The 23,689-nt window shown below is 40.8% G+C and overlaps 1 protein-coding gene across 1 annotated transcript in view; it reads left to right on the forward strand.

The window, feature by feature from the left end:
- The window catches only part of LOC103145310 (cytoplasmic dynein 1 intermediate chain 1-like), a gene marked incomplete at its 5' end in the record, with an annotated part of 63,021 nt that overhangs the window by 37,251 nt on the left and 2,081 nt on the right, over positions 1-23,689 (forward strand). The window contains 5 exons of the mRNA XM_016676683.1: positions 195-308; positions 578-711; positions 1,845-1,989; positions 8,033-8,173; positions 12,628-12,753. Of these exons, the coding sequence (XP_016532169.1) occupies positions 195-308; positions 578-711; positions 1,845-1,989; positions 8,033-8,173; positions 12,628-12,753 (660 nt within the window). The remainder of the gene's footprint in view (positions 1-194; positions 309-577; positions 712-1,844; positions 1,990-8,032; positions 8,174-12,627; positions 12,754-23,689) is intronic.

A 23,689-nucleotide genomic window follows, 5' to 3' on the forward strand; every position in this document is an offset into this window, starting at 1 on the left:
AGGAATCGTCTGAATATTTAACACACAGGATGTCGGATTGAAGAACACTTAAATGCTTCCAGGCAAAACGATTTTCCGGGATTTTGTTTTGTTTGCTAGGTGGATTTGTCAGAGATGTTACTTTAATGAGAACTGTCATAACTGCAGCACGTTGTTTCGCCCCGCGCCCGTGTTCATGTATGTTGCCTCAACAGCACCCGGTATACTGCGTGAACGTGGTGGGCACCCAGAATGCCAACAACCTGATCACCGTGTCTACGGACGGGAGGATGTGTTCGTGGAGCCTCGACATGCTCTCTCAGCCTCAGGTAGTGAAAAATGTCACTCGTCAGACACGCGGTTCCCACAACCTGCCGGAAGGACTTGATGTTAAGATTTTTACAGGGAAAAGCTGTTGTAGCTCAGTAGTTCTTGGATGTTAAAATGGAGCAAACATGTTTTTTTTTTACTATTATTATTATTTTCCCCTAAAAGATTTCTAAAAAACTGTCAGTTATTGATATAAATCATGACTTTGTGTGTACTTGAAGGCTTTGAAGTGCATAGTTTACCAACTCCATGACCTCCCTGTTTGTAGGAGACCATGGAACTCGTGTACAACAAATCCAAACCCGTGGCGGTGACGGGTATGGCTTTCCCCACGGGGGATGTCAACAACTATGTGGTGGGGAGCGAGGAAGGCACCGTGTATACCGCATCCAGACATGGCAGGTGGGTGAAATGTTTCGTGCCTTCATGCAAAGATTTGGTCAGTTTACCAGCTAACTAAATATAGATAAAATATTTAGAGGTAAACTCATAACTTTAATGTTTTTTAGCCAGACCTCTGATGACCATTTTTAACAGCCGTTCAAATACCCCGTCTCTTTTTTTTTTTTTTTTTTTTTGAGCAGTAAGCACATGCCTAAGCCCTAAGACGTCATGACAATCACAACACTCTTCAGTGTGGAAGGAAAGGGAAGAGGACTCAGTGTTAGCTATGAGATGTATGAAGTTATTTAAAATGAATATTTTCTCTGTCAGCTGTTCATTCTGGCTCCTACAAGGTAAAAGTTTACATTCTCTAGGAAACAGTCTGCTGTTTATCATTACATTAGCGATGCTAATGAGCTGGTTGTTATCTATGACGCTAAAAACAGCTAATAATCCACATGTGTTGTCAGTTTATCTAAGAAATAAAACTGTGTTACAGCAAATCTGACCTCTTAGGAATGAATTATGTCCATGAAAAGCAAGAAAATATATATTTTTATGTTAAATATAATTATTATAGAAATCGGTATCCACTGGTCAGAACGACAACAAAGTCCAGGTTGAGGTTAAACATAGGAGTGTAGTACAAGGAGAGAACCAAAATAATAAAAAAATGATTTGAAATGTAATTATTTTCTCAAATTAGACACATTTAGGCCTGTTTTTCCTCTTTTTGTCACTTTTTAAATACATATTCTGTGGATCAGTGTAAGGAGAAATCATCAGCAGCCGGCATGTTTACACTTATTTCTTTATTTATTTGATTTTTATTCTGGTTGTGGTTTTGACAAGATCACATTCACAAGAGCAAAAATGATGAACATAGCAATAGTGCACGTTAATTAAGAAATTTGACTCAATTAAATAAGCTAATGAAATATGAACTAGAAACTGGTTTAATAAGAAGATTTCACTTTTTCTTTCAAGAGAAATTAGAATTGTGCCAAAGGAATCAAAATGCTCTTAATGCTTCATAAGTTGGCTGATTCCTTAATAAATTGATCCCAAAGTCTCTTAGTGTTCTAAAAAAAATAAAAAATGCTGTTCAATTTTTAAAACTAATCATCAACGTTCGTTGTCGTCTTCTCCAGTAAAGCGGGCATCTGTGAAATGTTCGAGGGCCACCAGGGGCCGGTTACGGGAATCAGCTGTCACAGTGCAGTGGGCACTGTAGACTTCTCCCACCTCTTTATTACATCTTCCTTCGACTGGACCGTCAAACTCTGGAGCACCAAGGTACGCCGTGTGTGAGTCGATGTGTGTGCGAGTGTGTGTGTGAGGGAGGGAGAAAATGGCAGAGGGAACAGATGTGTGGGGGGTTGATTGTGGTCTCTGAAAGGTTACTTAGAGGGACTCCTGAGAGAATGAGGGGAGGGAGTTGAGTACATTGGATGAACAACTATTTGAAAATCAGTCTTTCTCTTGCTATTTGTGTGTTTGCGTGTGTGTGTGTGTGTGCGTGTGTGTGTTGGAGTAAGCTCTTTGCGATGTGTTGCATATATTTACTGTGTGAGTGTACTGTGAAATTAATCAGCAGAAGCCAGGAACTCTGATGACGGTGACCTGAATTCCTCCTCCCAGACGTTGTTATGCTCCAGGGCTCAGAGCTGTCCGGAGAAACACTGATATGGCATTTTCTCTTAGTAATAGTAAAGAAGGGATGCTGCGTTTGTGCTTTATAGATTTTAATCGGATAAGATTCCTAAATGTGTTACAAAAGCACCTCTTGTAATTGTTCCTCCAAAATCAGCTAACACAAACACAAACCAAACCTTTTTGTTCTTTATGTTTATCATGCTAAAATGAAATTCAACAAGGTAGGCAAATGTAAAAATATGTATTGCAAAAAAAAAAGAAAAGAAAACTCCAAGAAATTTTATTCTCAAATTTATGAATGTAAAGTCACACAAAATCAAGTTTCCTAAAAGATTTAAAGATTGAAATGAGGGTCATTTAAGTGGTAAGCATTATGTTTTCTATGTGAAATTGTCTGCCAATAAATAACTTTGCCATAGTGTTCAGTCCTCCTGAACCTTTTTACATGTTTGCCACATTACAACAACATGTATGTATTATGTTGGGAGTTTATGATAGACTGACATGAAGTCAGACACAAAATTATCCCTGGCTTTCAAAACTTAAAAAAAAAAATAAATAAATAGAAGTAGAAAAAGTGTAGTCTATATTTTATATTCAACCCTTCCTGAGTTAAGAATGTTCTGCAATTGCATCTGCAAATCTTTTTTTGGTATGTCTCTACCAGCTGGGGATTGAATCCAAATGTACACCGCACTTTTAAGATTAAAAAAAAAGAAATGTGAAAACCACCTTCTGACTTTTTGTTGTTGCATAAATTTAAATCTAAACAGAATATGCAACATGTGTGCATGTGGAAAAAAGGCTGTGAATACTTTTGAATAGCGCTGCAAGTCAGGTAGAGTCTACACATGCTTTAGAGATGTATACATAACGTGCGTCTTAGTCTTGGTCTTCGTCGCTTGTTACGTTTTGAGCACTTAACTTGACAAACGCGCAGAAGAAATGCTTTGCTTCTGTGTTCACCGATGTGTTTGTCAAAGTCCCCCGCAAAGTCCACCGAAAGCTCTGACAGGACGCCGCTGGCGCATTCAGAGAATCAGGAGGTGGGCACTCCTCCTCTCGGCGCGTTTGAGTGACCTCGTCCACTCAGGGCATTTGCTTTCCCTCCAAACGAACGCGACGAGTTCCATTTGGCGGCAGTGAAATCCAAACAGTCACTGCTGTTGTCGGAGAGAGGCTGGATAAGAGAAAAGCTGGTTAAAACACTGACAGGACATTTTTGTGCTACTGAGACTGAAGTTTTTTTGTTCTGGGTGATTTTACGTGTCGCACGGAATTACTTAGAGAAATAAGAGGAACAAAAGATACTGATTATAGAAGTCAGTGGGAGGAAGCAGACTTGGGATTCTAAGTTCAAATTATTGGTTTAGAAAAAGCTGATGTAGACTTTAAAAAAAAAGAAACCGTTAAGAAAATCATCTTTATAAAAGCTTGCTGAATATGATAAAACACATAATGAATTTCCCATTATACCTACAGCCCGATTCTGGATCATGTTTTACTTTTCATACTTGGCTGCGACAGGCCCATAAAGCATTCTGATGCATTCTGGCGCAGGTTTGCAAGCAGCCAGTCCATAAAGCTTGAGCAAAGAGCCCTGTGACACATATTAAAACATTTCTGTGGATTTTCATCAGGAGAGCGTGTTATTTTTTTCAGGATTTGGAAATTCCCTCTCCTTTGAGGGCCACCGCAGGAATGCATGTCTGTCTCTCTTCCAGCATAACCCGTGTTTGGTGTGTGGGCAGGCACTTACCTGGAGGTGTGAAGGTGTGTGGCTACAGACACACCGCATATGTCTCTCATATATCTTAAGAAGGCAGTTTTTTGCCTGGGCTGAAATCCCCTGGAGGTCGGCCTTCAATCCTCCGGTCGCTCACGCACGCACACGGACGCACACACACACACACGCATGCGCGTACTCGCAGATCGACTGAGAATTGTTTTCGTATTGACTCGCACGTTTGCCCTCACGGTTCAAAAAGGCCGTCGTACAGAAGCCTGGTAATGTTTTTACTCTCAGCGGTGCAAATATTGTGGTTAGCGAGACCGTTCTGCGCCGGGCCAGAGTTTGAAGATGTCGCGACAGCTGGGAGTGGGTTTATGATTGTGCATAACTTGAACCGCCTTGCTCTCTTGACCCCAAACCCGGCGTCTACTAAGTGATTGGATGAAGTATAATAATTCCACTTCTGCTCTCTGAAGAAGTTAATTAAAGGCCTGCGTCACTGTCAGTTCAGGTGATTGTTGAAGAGTGTGGATCAAGTCTGGAGCTGAGCGTCGGTAGGTGTCTTTGGAAAATAAGATTATAGCAGGGGTCTGTCCCGGTGTGCTCTCACACAGCACAGAACACGAAAGGATTGTAATTAGATGAAAGTGTGTCAGTGCGGCCGCAAAACCTGGAATTAGCTTAAACCTTAATAGACACGGTGAACCTGGGTAACAATACTGAAAAGCAAGAGTGTCTCCATTACGCTGTACAACAGATGTAATCTTTCACTCTTGTTAAGATTAATTAATATTTATATCCAACAAGACGCGCTGCTCCGCATTGAGCTCACCGTTTCAGATTTTAGCCAGTGGAAGAAAATTTAGTAAAGAAAATCAAAAATCGGACACTATTTGGGAGTGCCTTTGCAAACGTAATTGATCCGTTTTAAATCTGATGGTGTAAAAACAGCATTTTAGTGGAGCTGAAGGCTGTTTAGACGAGGATCGTTCTTCTGGCAAACGCAATAGAAACACAGGGGGCCTAACAGCGGTCCGAGAAAACTCTCCAGGTTCCTGGAAAAGGTTGCTGTAATAAAAAAAAACATGCGTTAAGTTGCTTCTTATTTACCTGTAAATAGTTGACACTGAAATTTCCTCTCAGTACCGCCAGAGGCAGTCCACACTGGTACCACATTTTGTGAGCCGTGACACAAAAGAGCTACTAGGACAGAAGTAGTTTTATTTATTTATTTATTTATTTTATGCCAGAATGTTTTGATCAGTGTTTCTTCTATTAATGTTGTTGTTTTCCTTAGTACTGCAGCTCATCACCTTCCTAAAATTATGACCTGTGTCATTTTTTTTTTTTTGCCTTAAGTGATTTTGACAAAAAAAAAAAGACGAAAAAAAATCACTTTTGGCAGAAAATCACTTCGGTCGTTATTTTAGGAAGGTGACGAAATACTTCATGTCTTGCCCAGTCTAAAATTAATGTTTTGCAGCTCGGTCTTGCAGAGTTCTGATAACAGAGTTCGGGTCCTCCAGTATTACTTTATTGCACTCTATTAAGGTATGGCTCTTTTGCTCAGACGTGCAAGAAGCTTCTGTAGCCTGCTATCACTGGAAAGATAATGACAAGCAGGTACTTTCTGTGTGGCGCCACTCGGATTAAACTATGTTTTGAGATGAGTTTTGAAACTTTTCACAATCTGAGGAGACGGTGGAAATGGCCAAAACAGAAGCTTAAGCCTGAATCAGTTCTGTTGATTTTATGTAAGTCGTGTATAATTTTGAGTTTATACCCAACGTGACAGATTTTTGAAGCCAATTAAAAAGAAAAGCGTTACTGCAGGAAGATGAGTTGTGATAAAAGATGACGAGTGAAGGAGGAGGACAGTGAGCGAATGGCACGTCGAGAACTTTAAACGTCGGCCCAGCAACGCATTGAATGTAAAAACCGCGAGGCAAAGAACAAGAAAAGAGTCCTCCTCCTGTCATCTGACTGGAAAACTGTTTCAGTCGAAGCTCGAAATGTACTCGGACGTTTGTTTACGCCGCGTTTCTAAGTGCCTACGTATCGTCTCCTAGAAACTTTGTAGCAAGACAATCAGCAGGCAATAGGGGGTAAGAATGAAGAAGAGAGACGGAATACTGTACATTCTTTTATTTCGCTCCTGCAGCCAACCTGTCTCCTCCCCTCCCTCTCTTCTTGTCAGGAACGCAGTTTTGTTTCTTAAGCCCTTGGAATTTGAGTTGTCAATCTGAAAAAATGGGGATTACACACCGTCACACACGCCGAAGTGGAATCTCCGATTTTAACTCTGATAAGTGTGCTTCGTCGAAGATGGGAGCCGTTAGGAGGAGCACGGCGTTCGTTTGGTCCAACAGGTTGATTATCTGAGGCGCAGCGTTTTGTGGTGTTTTAAATATTGCCCTGTGCAGAGACCATATTAAAGATGTTTCCCTTAAATAGAAGCTCAAAATCATCTGATAGGACATAACAACTAAAAGTCTCAGCTACAGAAAAAAAGTGACACTTTGGTAAAAGTGTAATAAAAACTAACAGTACAAAACAAAATAGAAATATAGGTGTTTCTGTAAAAGTGTTTGATTGAGAGCTCGAAATGTAAATTTTCCATTTAGTTTGTTAGTAGACTGGTAAAACTGGTCCAAGTTGAGATTTATATGTTTTGTAATTTGACCAGTTTTTGCTGTATCTTTTTATTGGAATTGAAATATGACATAACAAAAAACTTAACTGCGAGCAGGTAGCCCCCCAAACAACTCAACACATAGAGCCGACAAGTCTCTAAACTCCAAATTGATTAAAAATTGGAATTTAGTCATGATTTTAAAGATTTGACCAATGTAAATATACAAAGAAAAATGTTCCTCGTTTATATTTATAATGTAATGTCACCAGTTTATCTGTGCTTGTCTTTTGTTCCCAGTGTAACTGGGGAACACAATAAACAATAGTCAATAAACAAATGCCAGCTGATCCTTCATTCCTGACTGTGTTCCAAAATGTTATTCTCCAAACATTGTTGCCAGGCCAAATGAATAATTATGAGGAATAACATCGTCTCCTTTTTTTTTTGTTTGTTTGTTTGCTTCCAAGCACTTAAATAGATAAAATAACACAGTCATGTAAATATCTCTACAAATTTTGTTGCATTCTGATGTAAATTCAAAACTGGACCTGTGTGTGTGTGTGTATTTTTGTGTGTGTGTTCTGTGTGTTGGAGATCTCCTTTCCAACAAAGCGTACTGTAAATAATAGCAAGTTATGGTAATTTAGTGTTTGTCCACTAGAGAGCACTGACAAGTTTTCCATGCAAAGGTAAATCTCCCACATCTCCCACGGCACCAGATATAATTTTTTATTAATATCAGTTTATGTTAACAGCGATCGTCAGCTGATGTGATTGCCGAGATTACAATCGCTCTTTACCGCCGAACACAACCAATAAACTCGTCGTTAATTAACCCGTTCGCGCCCAGAACGAGCTCGTCCTCCTCGGAGCGCCCCTAGTTGCCGTCCGCCGTCCCCCCCCCCTTCCCTCTCGTTGCGTTCTCTATCTCTTCCCATCTCTCTGACAGCTGTTGTGTTAAGGTTACAGTATACCTTGTGGAGGGGCCTTCTCTTTCATCTCTCCCAGCGGTTTTATGGCGCTGTGTGAATGTGCAAGGCTTTTTAATTAGGCTCTGCACCCAGACAGGCCCCAAGGCTGAGGCAGCGCCGCTCTGTCTGAAGCTCACACACTCCCTCTCTCCATTCCTTTTTCACTCTGTGTCTCTCGCTCTGTTTTTTTTCCGTCCATCTCCAATGTGTCATCTCCTGTAATCTCTCCGTTTTTTTTTCTCTTTCTCTTTTTGTACAGTGCTATTTCGCACCATGCCACTCAAACACTCGTCCACAGATATCTTCTTATTTTCTCTCGCCCCCCTCCCCCTCTCTCTCTTTCAGCACAACAAACCGCTGTACTCTTTTGAGGACAATGCCGACTATGTGTATGACGTCATGTGGTCGCCCGTGCATCCTGCCATGTTCGCCGCCGTGGACGGCATGGGCCGCCTGGACCTGTGGAACCTCAACAACGACACCGAGGTGTGTGGATTTGGGTCATGGTGGGCGTGTTTTCTGGGTCGTCTTGTTCTCTGTCAATATGCGTGCCTGTTTTGGTGTCCTCCGGGTCTGTTGCTGGGGTTCAGCCCGAACCGCACAACCCAACACCCACACACACACACACACACACGAGGTTCAAGACTCCCCTGTAGGCGTTTCCCACAGCTCTCGCTTTAAATCTGACTGGGTGACATCTTCTCGCTCTGGCTCCCACCCAGCCACCCCGCTAACATTTCTACAACCTCTGCCTAACGTTCAGACGACCTCAGAGACCGTCTTCCTCCCAAACTGCGTCCCGTCAGAGGAGCGCACAGATGTGTCGGCGACCGCAAGCAGAGAGCCCCAGCCCTCAGTCCACAGTCCCATGAAAAATAATGATTAAAAAAAAAAAAAAAAAAAGAAAGTTCAGGCCAGCAATGGTTGAGTTTTGAAATGCTGTGGCGTGACAGTTATTTTTGAGATGAGTGCATTTAAGGCCATCTGGGTGCTGGAATTCGACATAATCATGTGTAGTATTAAGCAAAAAAAATAAAAGGAGTGTATAATGTCTACTATTGTGAGCAGATAGTTCTCAATCCTATAATTGGGTTCCTTCATTTCATTTGTCATTAAACATGTATTTCTGCTAGGGTTTTTGATTAAATTATGTTTGCTTAATCCAGACCTTTTCACACAAACGCTGAACATTTTGAGAAATTCTACCTTTGACTTAATTATATCGATTCATTAAGGAAAACATGTTATATCTCTTAAGGACATAATTGTATTTTCTTAACAGAATCATTACATTTACTGGAACAGTTGTCTTTATTTTGAAATAAAGACAAAAACATGTATTTTACATAAATCTCTTTATTAAGGGGTGTCTTTTTTGTCTTTATTTTTAAAATAAGACAACTGAAACATTTCATTCTGAATTATACTGCTTTAAGTTGCTATGTTGGTCCGTGTATTCAAATATCCAATTATTAACCCACAAACTTTTCAAACAGAAAACAAATATAAAATTTATAAATATGTGGAAAAGCACTTCCTACCCACTGTTAAGTACCGTTGTTATTATCCCATTGGATAATAACAATTGGGTTGTTATTATCCCATTGTTAGAGTGCAGTCTGTCATGATATGTTTGAAATACCAAATTAAAGAAATCTGAGGGGCCCAGTTGTTGTAATTACTTATTTGTAGCTGGATATTGGCCCAAAGCATACACAAAAATGCTTCATCAAACACAAAATTGACCTTGTCGTTTAAGTGTTTTGATTTAAATCTGCAAAACGTAGCCTTGATGACCTGGACAGCTTATGCGAGGAGGAATAATCAATGATTTCTCTGGTTAAAACGTCAGGAAAAGCTACCGAGGAAGTCTATTTCCAACTGGAGGTTGTGCAAAATAATTGTCATTTTTCTTTACGTTTAGATTTTGCCCTTCTGAAAAAAATATACAGAAAAAGTGTTTGGTTCTTCCTGAAATGTTATGTTCCAAAACACAAGATTTATTTACTTTAAGGTTTTGTATCACAAGTGGCAGTAAATGTGGTCAACACTGTTTGTACGTGCATACATAAAGTTTATCTTTTACAGACTAGTGAACCTCTAGGGTACAACTTCTTCTTCACACAATTCGAGCTTGGTAGGGAGTGAACTTGAATAGACCATTGTCTCTTTCGGAAAAAAACAAAACAAAAACAAAACAAGCAACTACTTTGTTTTCTGCTTTGTCTCCTTGCTGGAACTTTATGTTCTGTGGACTATACTACAAGTTATTTTCATCACACTTATTATAAATCAAAAAATGTAACTTCAACCACGATTCTGTAAGAAACCTTTCTGTCTCTCAACCCTGTCAGCAGACAACCTTTGATCATTCAGGTAAAAGTCCAGATAAAAGGATCCTCCATTCTCCTTCCTCCTTGGTTTCCATGGACACACCAGTGACTTCAACCTTAATGCAAGTCTGCGTCAAGACAGATGCTCTCACTCCTCTCAAATAATAAGCTCTCCCTCTTTTCCCATTTTCTCTACCGTACAAGACCCTCGTGTCGTCTCACTTCAGCTCCCATCTCTGCGTAGTTTCTTGCCTTCACGCGCGCCGCTGTGGTTAGCAGCGGCTCCTCTATCTGCGGCGCATATTCCCATGGTTTCCTCAACAGCAGCCTTTTCACAGACAAAGGAAGAGTTCATTATCGGGGGCTTAACTCGCCTAACAATGTGCTTTATGAGAAACATTTGCACAGACGAGCGCTCACGCAAACGGATGCATCGAACGCACGCACGCTCGCTCACACACTAGCCAGCCTGATAGCAACAGGCTTTCATTGTTGCCATCATATTAAAAACACAGAGTCATAACAACATTAACAGAGCAGCGTAGCGCGCCTGGTTCTCATTTCCACCACACACACAAGCAGACACACGCAGTTTTAAAGCTCTCCGTTCAGATCCACTCTTGCGGAGGAAGGGAAGCTAGTGGGCTAATGGCAGTCAGTCTGTGGTTAGCTCTGCTTTAAATGCGCAGGAGCTCGGTGTGCGAGGAGACGCGATGCCAAGGCCTCTGTCTCCACTGGTGACATGTGTCAGACTCGCCTGCCACATGTCAGGAACAGTTTATGGAAACGCTGCAGATGGTTTTGGGTTTTCAAAGGTGCAACATGAGCACTAAAAGACAGAAATCAAGATTCGGCTCAGCCCCCGCCAGCAAACGCGTACGGGTTGTTTCCAGAGTAAGTCGGGCTCGCGTGTGTCCGATCGAATAAAAAAAAAGCCGTAAATGTGACAGCTTTGTATTCGTAACCTCCAGCACGTCCAGATGAAGCCACCCTGTTCTTGTGGTAAATTTGCTCTGTAATCACATAATGTAATGTTGCAATTTTTCAATAAACATTAGGACACGTTGCAATTAGGGTCACTAAATAAAATGCGGTAAGGTTTCGGGAGGCCTGTCATGGTACGTGGCTGTTTATTACTCTATTTTGTCTTCAGAAGAAAAGAAGCCTACTGTGAATAGTCTCGCCATTAAAGAGGGAATCCTTTGCAGCGGCACTGACATGAAGTAATAACAACAAAAAATAATAATAAGGCAACGTTAGTAAACTTTTACTGTTAGCAAATGTTTCATTGTGGAAGGTAGTATCTAATTAGTAGTTTTACTTTTCTTGTTTGAACTATTATTTTGCTGATGGTTCCGTCAGACCGCCAATAAGTGCTGAGTTTAAAATTGAAATTAAAACTGAATGATAAAAACTGATGAAGAGACATATTGTGACTCGGTGGCAAACAGATGGATATTTAAATACTTATTATCATTCCTCCTGCCCTTCCCTGTGTCCTTCCTTCCTTTTTTCCTTCCTCCCATTTTTTCTTTATTGTGTTCTTCCTTCCTCCCTCCTTTCATCTCCGCCCTTCTTCCCTTCCTTTCTTTATGTCCCCTGTCGTTATAAATCTTTTTGTTTCTTGTTTCCCTCCTTGTGTCCTTCCTTTCTTCCTTATATCAGTCCGTATGTCTCTCTGTCCTCTCTGGCTTCCCTCCTTCCGGTCTGTGGGTTTTCCAGGCTCCACATTTGAGTCACACCTACTGCAGAAATATTTGTCATCATATTAGTTAAATTAGCAAAAAGAACTCACGACTCAATAAAGTTGAGCCTGGAAAGTGTGAACTTGCACACTGAAACATGTAAGAACCTTTACTCTGTTCCCCATCACGGCATAACTGACTTTTCCATCTTTGTCTTTCTACAAAGTGGCTAACACTAAAATATTAGCACATTCGGTTTGGTCCTCAGCTAAACCAGGCAGCCATAGATGCCGTTGCCACGTTGAGAAAATGTCTGGCATGAATTGTGACGCGGAAACCTGCTCCGCAACATATTTTGTAAATGTAGTTGTGACACGTTATCATCTAATTTCGTGCTACAACATGCAGATGCTTTGTCAGCACTGATGAAGATTCCTTCACCTCAGCATGTTTAATGCTTGAATTAGTTTGAACATACAGAAGTCTGGCCGGTTTTCTGATTAATTAATTTTTTGAACAGTTTGTGACAAACTCAGTGAGGTGCAATGACATTGTAGCCTCAGATGGTTAATTGACAACTAAGTCTGAAAAAAAAGAAAAAAAGAAAAAGTGATTTCTTGCACCAGCAGCACCCAGTACTTTTTACAGCAATCATCCCGATATACTCACACTATGCAAAATGGAGGCACATCTGTGTCACAAAATACTTTCTTGACAGTTAGATCTATGTGTAGAGGTCATATCTGGTTATTGTCTTGTGTTACAATGAACATTTTTTGGTTGTGAAGATCTTTCACCTGCACAAAACTCGCAAAGCTTCTTCTGACGGGAGAATATCACTTCACTGGAAAAGGAAACAACAGGTAAATATAATGTTTTTTCATCATGAATTTATTGTATTGTTTTTTTTTTTCCCTCCTAGGTGCCAACTGCCAGTGTGACCATTGAGGGAGCTTCGGCTCTGAACAGGGTTCGCTGGTCGTCGGGAGGGAAGGAGGTGGCCGTGGGCGACTCAGAGGGCAGAGTTTGGATCTACGATACAGGAGAGGTACATAGAACAACCATGGAGAGGTTCAGCTGCTGGGGCACAAAATAGTCCTGCTGAGGTTTTCCTTTGCTGTTGTGAACAAAAAGTACATCCTGAAAATTTTGCACTTTTGGTTAAATACATTAATATTTACTGTGTTTTTTTGTTTTTTTTGCTGAGGGTTCACGTTAGATTCACATCGACTCCTATGATGCATGGCTGAGAGGCTCTCACGAGTTTCATTTCCAATCAGGTCCTAATTACAACAGAGGTGCAAAAAGCATGAGGAAACTAGAATAAAAACAACAAAAATTGCAGTACTGTATTAATACAGCTGGACAGGAGGAGATAGAGAGATTTTTAATACCAGTAATTTGACCAAATAGTGTTTGTAAAATAAATATCGGGTCTCGGTTCATCATGGATGTCTATGTCTGTGTCATTGTTTTTAAAATAGCGCAAAGCACGTGGAACTGAATCTTACTCTCTGAATTTTTGGCAACGTTTTACTTACTTATCAGGAACAAGTCCGAGTTTTTACAAAACCATTTTCGGCTTTGCACTGCTGTATGCAACATTTTATTTAATGCTTCTTGAAAGCGCTCCCATCACAACGCAGCCAGCTAGCCATTCAGCCCCAGCCGACGTGCTTTAATGCTTGAAGATGTTTTTAGCTTAGCTCCTCGGCTAAGTTTAGCATCTTTTTTGTGTGGTAAGCTAGAGGGAAGTCGAGCAGAGCTGGTGGCCTCAGTGCTGGGTTGATGGTAATGAAGAGGCCTCAATAAAACTGAGTGAAGCTGAAAGGCTTTATGGGTCCTTTAGGCAGGGTTTTGTGTGTGTGTGTGTGTGTGTGTGTGTGTGTGTGTGTGGTAATGGGGTATTTACTGTAAACTTGCCCATGTAGCTAAAACTGGGAAGAGAGTATTTTTTTATTTTTTTTTCTTAAAGAAAAGAAAAAAGAAGTATCTCTGGGAATAACAGCAAGTCTGGAGACTTTTCCAGGAAGGACAAAATACCAACAATTTCCATTTCAGTTTCGTTTTACTCTAAGCATTTTATTTTAAGGATATTTACCATTGGGGTTATCTATTAAAACTTTACAAGTGTTGCCCTGTGTGGAAAATCCGAATCACAGGATAAAACTCAGTCCCTGTTGTCTTGTACATTTCAGAGTAATGAAACTCCTGATTTTCAAACCTAGGCGTCATTAGGAACAAGCCTCTTGTAGTCGTTCTGCTACTGCTTACGCCGCTCATCAGCGCTACGTTTGCCCCCCTCTGCCCCCCTCCCCCCACTTCTCCTCCGTGACTGTGGCCAGGTTTCTGATTAATTACAGCCTAGCCATGCGAATGGCTTACATACATCTTGGGTGGTGGCTGCGGCTTTTGTCCCACTCCTTCTCGAGTCCCGACTGTGCTCAGCTAAGGAGAGGAGCGACGTTCGGTTTGACCCTGACGGTCTGTGCAGCTCGTGCGACGGATTTTCCATCCTGACGACGCGGCTCCAACACTCGACAGATCGTTGGATGTGTTCTCGCTGGCAAACTGGTGGTCTGTCATAAAATATACACCAATCAAATTAGCATGATTATGTTTCATTTTTCTTTGGTAGTAATTGAATGTTTTCACTGTTAGGAATTGGAAGAATTGCTGCTAAACCCCGAATAATAATAATCATTATAATTTAAACCGAACTGTTAATTTGGATGCTTTTAACAAAACAAAACTAAATTTTTTCTTTCATAACGTCCCCTCTAATTGGTGAATTAGGCATTTCTGGTAATTTAGTTCAGTTCAATTAAAAAATATTCCCAAAGGGAAATGAAATGTAACTCGCATTATTCATATCTCTTCTAAGAGTTGTTTTATCGCTGTGAGCAGAAAGGATCTCCTGTGGGGGCCTGTATTACTGCAGTTCTGAAGAAGGCCCCTGTCTGAGGAGAATTGTTTTTTGTTGTGCAAAAGTATGACGAAGAGGAAGCTGTGTGTAATGTTTTATTTGATTTGCACAGTCATATTCAGAGGAACAAAACCAGCCCCCTTTATGAGCTTGTTTAGTCTTTTTTTTTAAGTCTTTCGTTTTGATGCTGCTTCTGTTGGGATTGCAAAAGAGATTAACAGATTTATACTGATGCACCTGTATCACTTTTAAAACTTGTTTTACACAAAAACATTTCAAAGCATTTTGCATTTTCACTGTGCATTTCACACACAATCAACATGTGACACATTACTGCTTTGCTAATGCTTGTATTTCTTACCGTGTCCTTCAACAATAATGCAATTTTCACTTAAATTAAGAGTTCTTATGAAACTGAAACCAGAAANTGTGTGTGTGTTCTGTGTGTTGGAGATCTCCTTTCCAACAAAGCGTACTGTAAATAATAGCAAGTTATGGTAATTTAGTGTTTGTCCACTAGAGAGCACTGACAAGTTTTCCATGCAAAGGTAAATCTCCCACATCTCCCACGGCACCAGATATAAATCTTTATTAATATCAGTTTATGTTAACAGCGATCGTCAGCTGATGTGATTGCCGAGATTACAATCGCTCTTTACCGCCGAACACAACCAATAAACTCGTCGTTAATTAACCCGTTCGCGCCCGGAACGAGCTCGTCCTCCTCGGAGCGCCCCTAGTTGCCGTCCGCCGTCCCCCCCCCCTTCCCTCTCGTTGCGTTCTCTATCTCTTCCCATCTCTCTGACAGCTGTTGTGTTAAGGTTACAGTATACCTTGTGGAGGGGCCTTCTCTTTCATCTCTCCCAGCGGTTTTATGGCGCTGTGTGAATGTGCAAGGCTTTTTAATTAGGCTCTGCACCCAGACAGGCCCCAAGGCTGAGGCAGCGCCGCTCTGTCTGAAGCTCACACACTCCCTCTCTCCATTCCTTTTTCACTCTGTGTCTCTCGCTCTGTTTTTTTTCCGTCCATCTCCAATGTGTCATCTCCTGTAATCTCTCCGTTTTTTTTTCTCTTTCTCTTTTTGTACAGTGCTATTTCGCACCGTGCCACTCAAACACTCGTCCACAGATATCTTCTTATTTTCTCTCGCCCCCCTCCCCCTCTCTCTCTTTCAGCACAACAAACCGCTGTACTCTTTTGAGGACAATGCCGACTATGTGTATGACGTCATGTGGTCGCCCGTGCATCCTGCCATGTTCGCCGCCGTGGACGGCATGGGCCGCCTGGACCTGTGGAACCTCAACAACGACACCGAGGTGTGTGGATTTGGGTCATGGTGGGCGTGTTTTCTGGGTCGTCTTGTTCTCTGTCAATATGCGTGCCTGTTTTGGTGTCCTCCGGGTCTGTTGCTGGGGTTCAGCCCGAACCGCACAACCCAACACCCACACACACACACACACACACGAGGTTCAAGACTCCCCTGTAGGCGTTTCCCACAGCTCTCGCTTTAAATCTGACTGGGTGACATCTTCTCGCTCTGGCTCCCACCCAGCCACCCCGCTAACATTTCTACAACCTCTGCCTAACGTTCAGACGACCTCAGAGACCGTCTTCCTCCCAAACTGCGTCCCGTCAGAGGAGCGCACAGATGTGTCGGCGACCGCAAGCAGAGAGCCCCAGCCCTCAGTCCACAGTCCCATGAAAAATAATGATTAAAAAAAAAAAAAAAAAAAGAAAGTTCAGGCCAGCAATGGTTGAGTTTTGAAATGCTGTGGCGTGACAGTTATTTTTGAGATGAGTGCATTTAAGGCCATCTGGGTGCTGGAATTCGACATAATCATGTGTAGTATTAAGCAAAAAAATAAAATAAAAGGAGTGTATAATGTCTACTATTGTGAGCAGATAGTTCTCAATCCTATAATTGGGTTCCTTCATTTCATTTGTCATTAAACATGTATTTCTGCTAGGGTTTTTGATTAAATTATGTTTGCTTAATCCAGACCTTTTCACACAAACGCTGAACATTTTGAGAAATTCTACCTTTGACTTAATTATATCGATTCATTAAGGAAAACATGTTATATCTCTTAAGGACATAATTGTATTTTTTTAACAGAATCATTACATTTACTGGAACAGTTGTCTTTATTTTGAAATAAAGACAAAAACATGTATTTTACATAAATCTCTTTATTAAGGGGTGTCTTTTTTGTCTTTATTTTTAAAATAAGACAACTGAAACATTTCATTCTGAATTATACTGCTTTAAGTTGCTATGTTGGTCCGTGTATTCAAATATCCAATTATTAACCCACAAACTTTTCAAACAGAAAACAAATATAAAATTTATAAATATGTGGAAAAGCACTTCCTACCCACTGTTAAGTACCGTTGTTATTATCCCATTGGATAATAACAATTGGGTTGTTATTATCCCATTGTTAGAGTGCAGTCTGTCATGATATGTTTGAAATACCAAATTAAAGAAATCTGAGGGGCCCAGTTGTTGTAATTACTTATTTGTAGCTGGATATTGGCCCAAAGCATACACAAAAATGCTTCATCAAACACAAAATTGACCTTGTCGTTTAAGTGTTTTGATTTAAATCTGCAAAACGTAGCCTTGATGACCTGGACAGCTTATGCGAGGAGGAATAATCAATGATTTCTCTGGTTAAAACGTCAGGAAAAGCTACCGAGGAAGTCTATTTCCAACTGGAGGTTGTGCAAAATAATTGTCATTTTTCTTTACGTTTAGATTTTGCCCTTCTGAAAAAAATATACAGAAAAAGTGTTTGGTTCTTCCTGAAATGTTATGTTCCAAAACACAAGATTTATTTACTTTAAGGTTTTGTATCACAAGTGGCAGTAAATGTGGTCAACACTGTTTGTACGTGCATACATAAAGTTTATCTTTTACAGACTAGTGAACCTCTAGGGTACAACTTCTTCTTCACACAATTCGAGCTTGGTAGGGAGTGAACTTGAATAGACCATTGTCTCTTTCGGAAAAAAACAAAACAAAAACAAAACAAGCAACTACTTTGTTTTCTGCTTTGTCTCCTTGCTGGAACTTTATGTTCTGTGGACTATACTACAAGTTATTTTCATCACACTTATTATAAATCAAAAAATGTAACTTCAACCACGATTCTGTAAGAAACCTTTCTGTCTCTCAACCCTGTCAGCAGACAACCTTTGATCATTCAGGTAAAAGTCCAGATAAAAGGATCCTCCATTCTCCTTCCTCCTTGGTTTCCATGGACACACCAGTGACTTCAACCTTAATGCAAGTCTGCGTCAAGACAGATGCTCTCACTCCTCTCAAATAATGAGCTCTCCCTCTTTTCCCATTTTCTCTACCGTACAAGACCCTCGTGTCGTCTCACTTCAGCTCCCATCTCTGCGTAGTTTCTTGCCTTCACGCGCGCCGCTGTGGTTAGCAGCGGCTCCTCTATCTGCGGCGCATATTCCCATGGTTTCCTCAACAGCAGCCTTTTCACAGACAAAGGAAGAGTTCATTATCGGGGGCTTAACTCGCCTAACAATGTGCTTTATGAGAAACATTTGCACAGACGAGCGCTCACGCAAACGGATGCATCGAACGCACGCACGCTCGCTCACACACTAGCCAGCCTGATAGCAACAGGCTTTCATTGTTGCCATCATATTAAAAACACAGAGTCATAACAACATTAACAGAGCAGCGTAGCGCGCCTGGTTCTCATTTCCACCACACACACAAGCAGACACACGCAGTTTTAAAGCTCTCCGTTCAGATCCACTCTTGCGGAGGAAGGGAAGCTAGTGGGCTAATGGCAGTCAGTCTGTGGTTAGCTCTGCTTTAAATGCGCAGGAGCTCGGTGTGCGAGGAGACGCGATGCCAAGGCCTCTGTCTCCACTGGTGACATGTGTCAGACTCGCCTGCCACATGTCAGGAACAGTTTATGGAAACGCTGCAGATGGTTTTGGGTTTTCAAAGGTGCAACATGAGCACTAAAAGACAGAAATCAAGATTCGGCTCAGCCCCCGCCAGCAAACGCGTACGGGTTGTTTCCAGAGTAAGTCGGGCTCGCGTGTGTCCGATCGAATAAAAAAAAAGCCGTAAATGTGACAGCTTTGTATTCGTAACCTCCAGCACGTCCAGATGAAGCCACCCTGTTCTTGTGGTAAATTTGCTCTGTAATCACATAATGTAATGTTGCAATTTTTCAATAAACATTAGGACACGTTGCAATTAGGGTCACTAAATAAAATGCGGTAAGGTTTCGGGAGGCCTGTCATGGTACGTGGCTGTTTATTACTCTATTTTGTCTTCAGAAGAAAAGAAGCCTACTGTGAATAGTCTCGCCATTAAAGAGGGAATCCTTTGCAGCGGCACTGACATGAAGTAATAACAACAAAAAATAATAATAAGGCAACGTTAGTAAACTTTTACTGTTAGCAAATGTTTCATTGTGGAAGGTAGTATCTAATTAGTAGTTTTACTTTTCTTGTTTGAACTATTATTTTGCTGATGGTTCCGTCAGACCGCCAATAAGTGCTGAGTTTAAAATTGAAATTAAAACTGAATGATAAAAACTGATGAAGAGACATATTGTGACTCGGTGGCAAACAGATGGATATTTAAATACTTATTATCATTCCTCCTGCCCTTCCCTGTGTCCTTCCTTCCTTTTTTCCTTCCTCCCATTTTTTCTTTATTGTGTTCTTCCTTCCTCCCTCCTTTCATCTCCGCCCTTCTTCCCTTCCTTTCTTTATGTCCCCTGTCGTTATAAATCTTTTTGTTTCTTGTTTCCCTCCTTGTGTCCTTCCTTTCTTCCTTATATCAGTCCGTATGTCTCTCTGTCCTCTCTGGCTTCCCTCCTTCCGGTCTGTGGGTTTTCCAGGCTCCACATTTGAGTCACACCTACTGCAGAAATATTTGTCATCATATTAGTTAAATTAGCAAAAAGAACTCACGACTCAATAAAGTTGAGCCTGGAAAGTGTGAACTTGCACACTGAAACATGTAAGAACCTTTACTCTGTTCCCCATCACGGCATAACTGACTTTTCCATCTTTGTCTTTCTACAAAGTGGCTAACACTAAAATATTAGCACATTCGGTTTGGTCCTCAGCTAAACCAGGCAGCCATAGATGCCGTTGCCACGTTGAGAAAATGTCTGGCATGAATTGTGACGCGGAAACCTGCTCCGCAACATATTTTGTAAATGTAGTTGTGACACGTTATCATCTAATTTCGTGCTACAACATGCAGATGCTTTGTCAGCACTGATGAAGATTCCTTCACCTCAGCATGTTTAATGCTTGAATTAGTTTGAACATACAGAAGTCTGGCCGGTTTTCTGATTAATTAATTTTTTGAACAGTTTGTGACAAACTCAGTGAGGTGCAATGACATTGTAGCCTCAGATGGTTAATTGACAACTAAGTCTGAAAAAAAAGAAAAAAAGAAAAAGTGATTTCTTGCACCAGCAGCACCCAGTACTTTTTACAGCAATCATCCCGATATACTCACACTATGCAAAATGGAGGCACATCTGTGTCACAAAATACTTTCTTGACAGTTAGATCTATGTGTAGAGGTCATATCTGGTTATTGTCTTGTGTTACAATGAACATTTTTTGGTTGTGAAGATCTTTCACCTGCACAAAACTCGCAAAGCTTCTTCTGACGGGAGAATATCACTTCACTGGAAAAGGAAACAACAGGTAAATATAATGTTTTTTCATCATGAATTTATTGTATTGTTTTTTTTTTTCCCTCCTAGGTGCCAACTGCCAGTGTGACCATTGAGGGAGCTTCGGCTCTGAACAGGGTTCGCTGGTCGTCGGGAGGGAAGGAGGTGGCCGTGGGCGACTCAGAGGGCAGAGTTTGGATCTACGATACAGGAGAGGTACATAGAACAACCATGGAGAGGTTCAGCTGCTGGGGCACAAAATAGTCCTGCTGAGGTTTTCCTTTGCTGTTGTGAACAAAAAGTACATCCTGAAAATTTTGCACTTTTGGTTAAATACATTAATATTTACTGTGTTTTTTTGTTTTTTTTGCTGAGGGTTCACGTTAGATTCACATCGACTCCTATGATGCATGGCTGAGAGGCTCTCACGAGTTTCATTTCCAATCAGGTCCTAATTACAACAGAGGTGCAAAAAGCATGAGGAAACTAGAATAAAAACAACAAAAATTGCAGTACTGTATTAATACAGCTGGACAGGAGGAGATAGAGAGATTTTTAATACCAGTAATTTGACCAAATAGTGTTTGTAAAATAAATATCGGGTCTCGGTTCATCATGGATGTCTATGTCTGTGTCATTGTTTTTAAAATAGCGCAAAGCACGTGGAACTGAATCTTACTCTCTGAATTTTTGGCAACGTTTTACTTACTTATCAGGAACAAGTCCGAGTTTTTACAAAACCATTTTCGGCTTCGCACTGCTGTATGCAACATTTTATTTAATGCTTCTTGAAAGCGCTCCCATCACAACGCAGCCAGCTAGCCATTCAGCCCCAGCCGACGTGCTTTAATGCTTGAAGATGTTTTTAGCTTAGCTCCTCGGCTAAGTTTAGCATCTTTTTTGTGTGGTAAGCTAGAGGGGAGTCGAGCAGAGCTGGTGGCCTCAGTGCTGGGTTGATGGTAATGAAGAGGCCTCAATAAAACTGAGTGAAGCTGAAAGGCTTTATGGGTCCTTTAGGCAGGGTTTTGTGTGTGTGTGTGTGTGTGTGTGTGTGTGTGTGTGTGGTAATGGGGTATTTACTGTAAACTTGCCCATGTAGCTAAAACTGGGAAGAGAGTATTTTTTTATTTTTTTTTCTTAAAGAAAAGAAAAAAGAAGTATCTCTGGGAATAACAGCAAGTCTGGAGACTTTTCCAGGAAGGACAAAATACCAACAATTTCCATTTCAGTTTCGTTTTACTCTAAGCATTTTATTTTAAGGATATTTACCATTGGGGTTATCTATTAAAACTTTACAAGTGTTGCCCTGTGTGGAAAATCCGAATCACAGGATAAAACTCAGTCCCTGTTGTCTTGTACATTTCAGAGTAATGAAACTCCTGATTTTCAAACCTAGGCGTCATTAGGAACAAGCCTCTTGTAGTCGTTCTGCTACTGCTTACGCCGCTCATCAGCGCTACGTTTGCCCCCCTCTGCCCCCCTCCCCCCACTTCTCCTCCGTGACTGTGGCCAGGTTTCTGATTAATTACAGCCTAGCCATGCGAATGGCTTGCAGACATCTTGGGTGGTGGCTGCGGCTTTTGTCCCACTCCTTCTCGAGTCCCGACTGTGCTCAGCTAAGGAGAGGAGCGACGTTCGGTTTGACCCTGACGGTCTGTGCAGCTCGTGCGACGGATTTTCCATCCTGACGACGCGGCTCCAACACTCGACAGATCGTTGGATGTGTTCTCGCTGGCAAACTGGTGGTCTGTCATAAAATATACACCAATCAAATTAGCATGATTATGTTTCATTTTTCTTTGGTAGTAATTGAATGTTTTCACTGTTAGGAATTGGAAGAATTGCTGCTAAACCCTGAATAATAATAATCATTATAATTTAAACCGAACTGTTAATTTGGATGCTTTTAACAAAACAAAACTAAATTTTTTCTTTCATAACGTCCCCTCTAATTGGTGAATTAGGCATTTCTGGTAATTTAGTTCAGTTCAATTAAAAAATATTCCCAAAGGGAAATGAAATGTAACTCGCATTATTCATATCTCTTCTAAGAGTTCTTTTAGGTGTTTATCGCTGTGAGCAGAAAGGATCTCCTGTGGGGGCCTGTATTACTGCAGTTCTGAAGAAGGCCCCTGTCTGAGGAGAATTGTTTTTTGTTGTGCAAAAGTATGACGAAGAGGAAGCTGTGTGTAATGTTTTATTTGATTTGCACAGTCATATTCAGAGGAACAAAACCAGCCCCCTTTATGAGCTTGTTTAGTCTTTTTTTTTAAGTCTTTCGTTTTGATGCTGCTTCTGTTGGGATTGCAAAAGAGATTAACAGATTTATACTGATGCACCTGTATCACTTTTAAAACTTGTTTTACACAAAAACATTTCAAAGCATTTTGCATTTTCACTGTGCATTTCACACACAATCAACATGTGACACATTACTGCTTTGCTAATGCTTGTATTTCTTACCGTGTCCTTCAACAATAATGCAATTTTCACTTAAATTAAGAGTTCTTATGAAACTGAAACCAGAAATGTACATACACTGTGCAAACAAACAAATATAAATGTTCTTTTTTTTACTCACATTTAATCAGACTAAGCTTTTCCCTTTTTAGGTCGTTTACCAAAATTGTCTATTTGCTAAATGCTAGAATAACGACACGCATCACTCTTTCGTACTCTCTTCAAAGCCAGAAGTGTACATACACTGAGATTAGAGCGTCTTTAAACAGTCTAGACAAAACCAGATGATGTCATCATCTGGTTTTGCGTTATGGCGTTAAATGGAGTGACGCATTGATGTATTTTAAGACGCGCTTCAAGCTCTCTGCTTCCTCATGTGACATAATGGGAAATTTAGCTACGATATCAAGGAAGTAATTGTTGGTCTAACTAACCTAGCAAAGGAAAGCCTTGGTCAGATTTAATATCAAATTGTGGGATCTAAAAGATTTCAAGCCATTGTGACAGTGTGAAAAACAACGTGCTACATTCGAATTGATAGATTCAATCCAAACGGAAACTTGTGCAGTTTTAAACACGTCAAGAAAAGCCAAAACTTTCCCTAAATTCGCTACAGCTCTATAACAGATTTAAGCTTTTTGTGATTTATAGTGCTGCTCTTTCTCATTTACTGCTAGTTGATTCTTTTCCACATTCGTCATTTTATCGTCGCTAGGTCGACGATAAAATGACTGCAGGAGTCATTCCCTTATGACTCCATTCCTCAGAACTACCAGTGTCATTCATTTCCACTAAACGCCATGTCACTTGAATTCAGTTCACTGGAAAACATCTACACAAGTCGTCATATTCAACTGACCTTTTTTCTGTGCCACTTTCTAAAAAATAGGATAGACAAGAAAACACTTCAGAAA

This window comes from Poecilia formosa, unplaced genomic scaffold, assembly GCF_000485575.1.
Source record: "Poecilia formosa unplaced genomic scaffold, Poecilia_formosa-5.1.2 Scaffold139, whole genome shotgun sequence".
Lineage (NCBI taxonomy): Eukaryota > Metazoa > Chordata > Actinopteri > Cyprinodontiformes > Poeciliidae > Poecilia > Poecilia formosa.